The 1,302-nt window shown below is 42.5% G+C and overlaps 1 protein-coding gene across 1 annotated transcript in view; it reads right to left on the bottom strand.

The window, feature by feature from the left end:
• Positions 1 to 734, bottom strand: part of LOC119590666 (solute carrier organic anion transporter family member 3A1-like) — a gene marked incomplete at its 5' end in the record, with an annotated part of 8,051 nt that extends 7,317 nt beyond the window's left edge. The window contains 1 exon segment of the mRNA XM_037939346.1: positions 608 to 734. Within this exon segment, the coding sequence (XP_037795274.1) occupies positions 608 to 734 (127 nt within the window).
• Positions 735 to 1,302: the final 568 nt, after the last annotated feature.

Here is a 1,302-nt window from a genome sequence, read left to right as displayed (position 1 = left end):
ATCCTACTGGGATACGAATGTCTGTATGTGAAAGGGACGTAAAAAAAGACATCAAATATATTCAACACATTTACTTTAAGTACGAACACAAATATATGTATGTGTGGAGAATAATAGAGATAAATGATTATTTTTTCCCCACCCTCCCTTAACCGTAAAGAGGTTTTCCTGTCAGATAAACATCGCCACATTTACCCGAAGGAAAGGCGGTCATCATCACCATACAACTGAAACATCATCGCTTCTAAGTCACCATCACGATGACTTATTCCTGCCACAGTTATCCTCACCATCAACCCATCAGCTCTGACCATCCAAAGTAACAGAATAAAACACGAAAAAAATCACAGAAAAAGACATACACCTTAATGTCGAAAAGTAACCAAGAAAAAGGGGAGATTAAGAAGAAAATACAAGAGACATACCTTAAAGTTGGAAAGTAACAGAAAAATAAATGAGCAAGAGGAAATATATGACAAAGAACAAAACAAACAAAAAAATCCCTTTAACGTAAAAAAAAAGACACAAAAAATCCCGAAATAAAGATGAAAAAAAAAAAACAGACCAAGAAAAAAAAAAATCAAGAAAAAAGACAAAAGAGACCCACCTTAATATTAGCAAGTTTCTGTAGGAAGGCGGGTCGGAAGCTGAAGAGGCCGCAGTCGTTGGAGTCCTCGGGCGGGGTCGCCGGCTTCGGGGCGCTGGTCGTCGTGCTGTAGCAGACGCCCCGGGAACTGCAAGGGACGGGGATGCGTTACTATGGGGTCTGCAGTCGGGTCTGCAATGGGGGTTCAACTGGGGTTTAGAATGGGGTTCGGAGAGGCTTTTAATTGGGGGTCTGCAATGGGGGTTCAACTGGGGTTTAGAATGGGGTTCGGAGGGGATTTTAATTGGGGGTCTGCATTGGGGTTTCATCAATTTGGATTTAGAATGGGGTTCGGAGAGGCTTTTAATTGGGGGTTTGGAATGGGGTTTCAATTGGGGTTTAGAATGGGGTAAGGAGTAGGGTTTCAATTGGGGTTTGGAATGGGGTTTAGAGGTTTAGAATAGGGTCTAGAATAAAATTTTAAATGGGGTTTACAACAGGGCTTAGCATGGGGCTTAGAGTGAGGTTTAGAAGAGGGTCTAGAATAAGAGCACGGGGTTTCGGATTCGGGAAAGTCGGTCGGCTGAGGTTTAGGGGTTTGGGGTTCTCGTCTCGTGATTTTCTCTCTATCTGTTTGTTCGTCTGTTTTCCCTTTCTTGCGTGTATTTCTCCGTCTGCTTGATTGCATACGTTCTTTCTGATGTCAATTTCCTTTC

This window comes from Penaeus monodon, chromosome 27 (assembly GCF_015228065.2).
Source record: "Penaeus monodon isolate SGIC_2016 chromosome 27, NSTDA_Pmon_1, whole genome shotgun sequence".
NCBI classification, from domain to species: domain Eukaryota; kingdom Metazoa; phylum Arthropoda; class Malacostraca; order Decapoda; family Penaeidae; genus Penaeus; species Penaeus monodon.
Note: the sequence above shows the minus strand (reverse complement) of the source record. Positions and strands in the feature narration are given on the sequence as shown.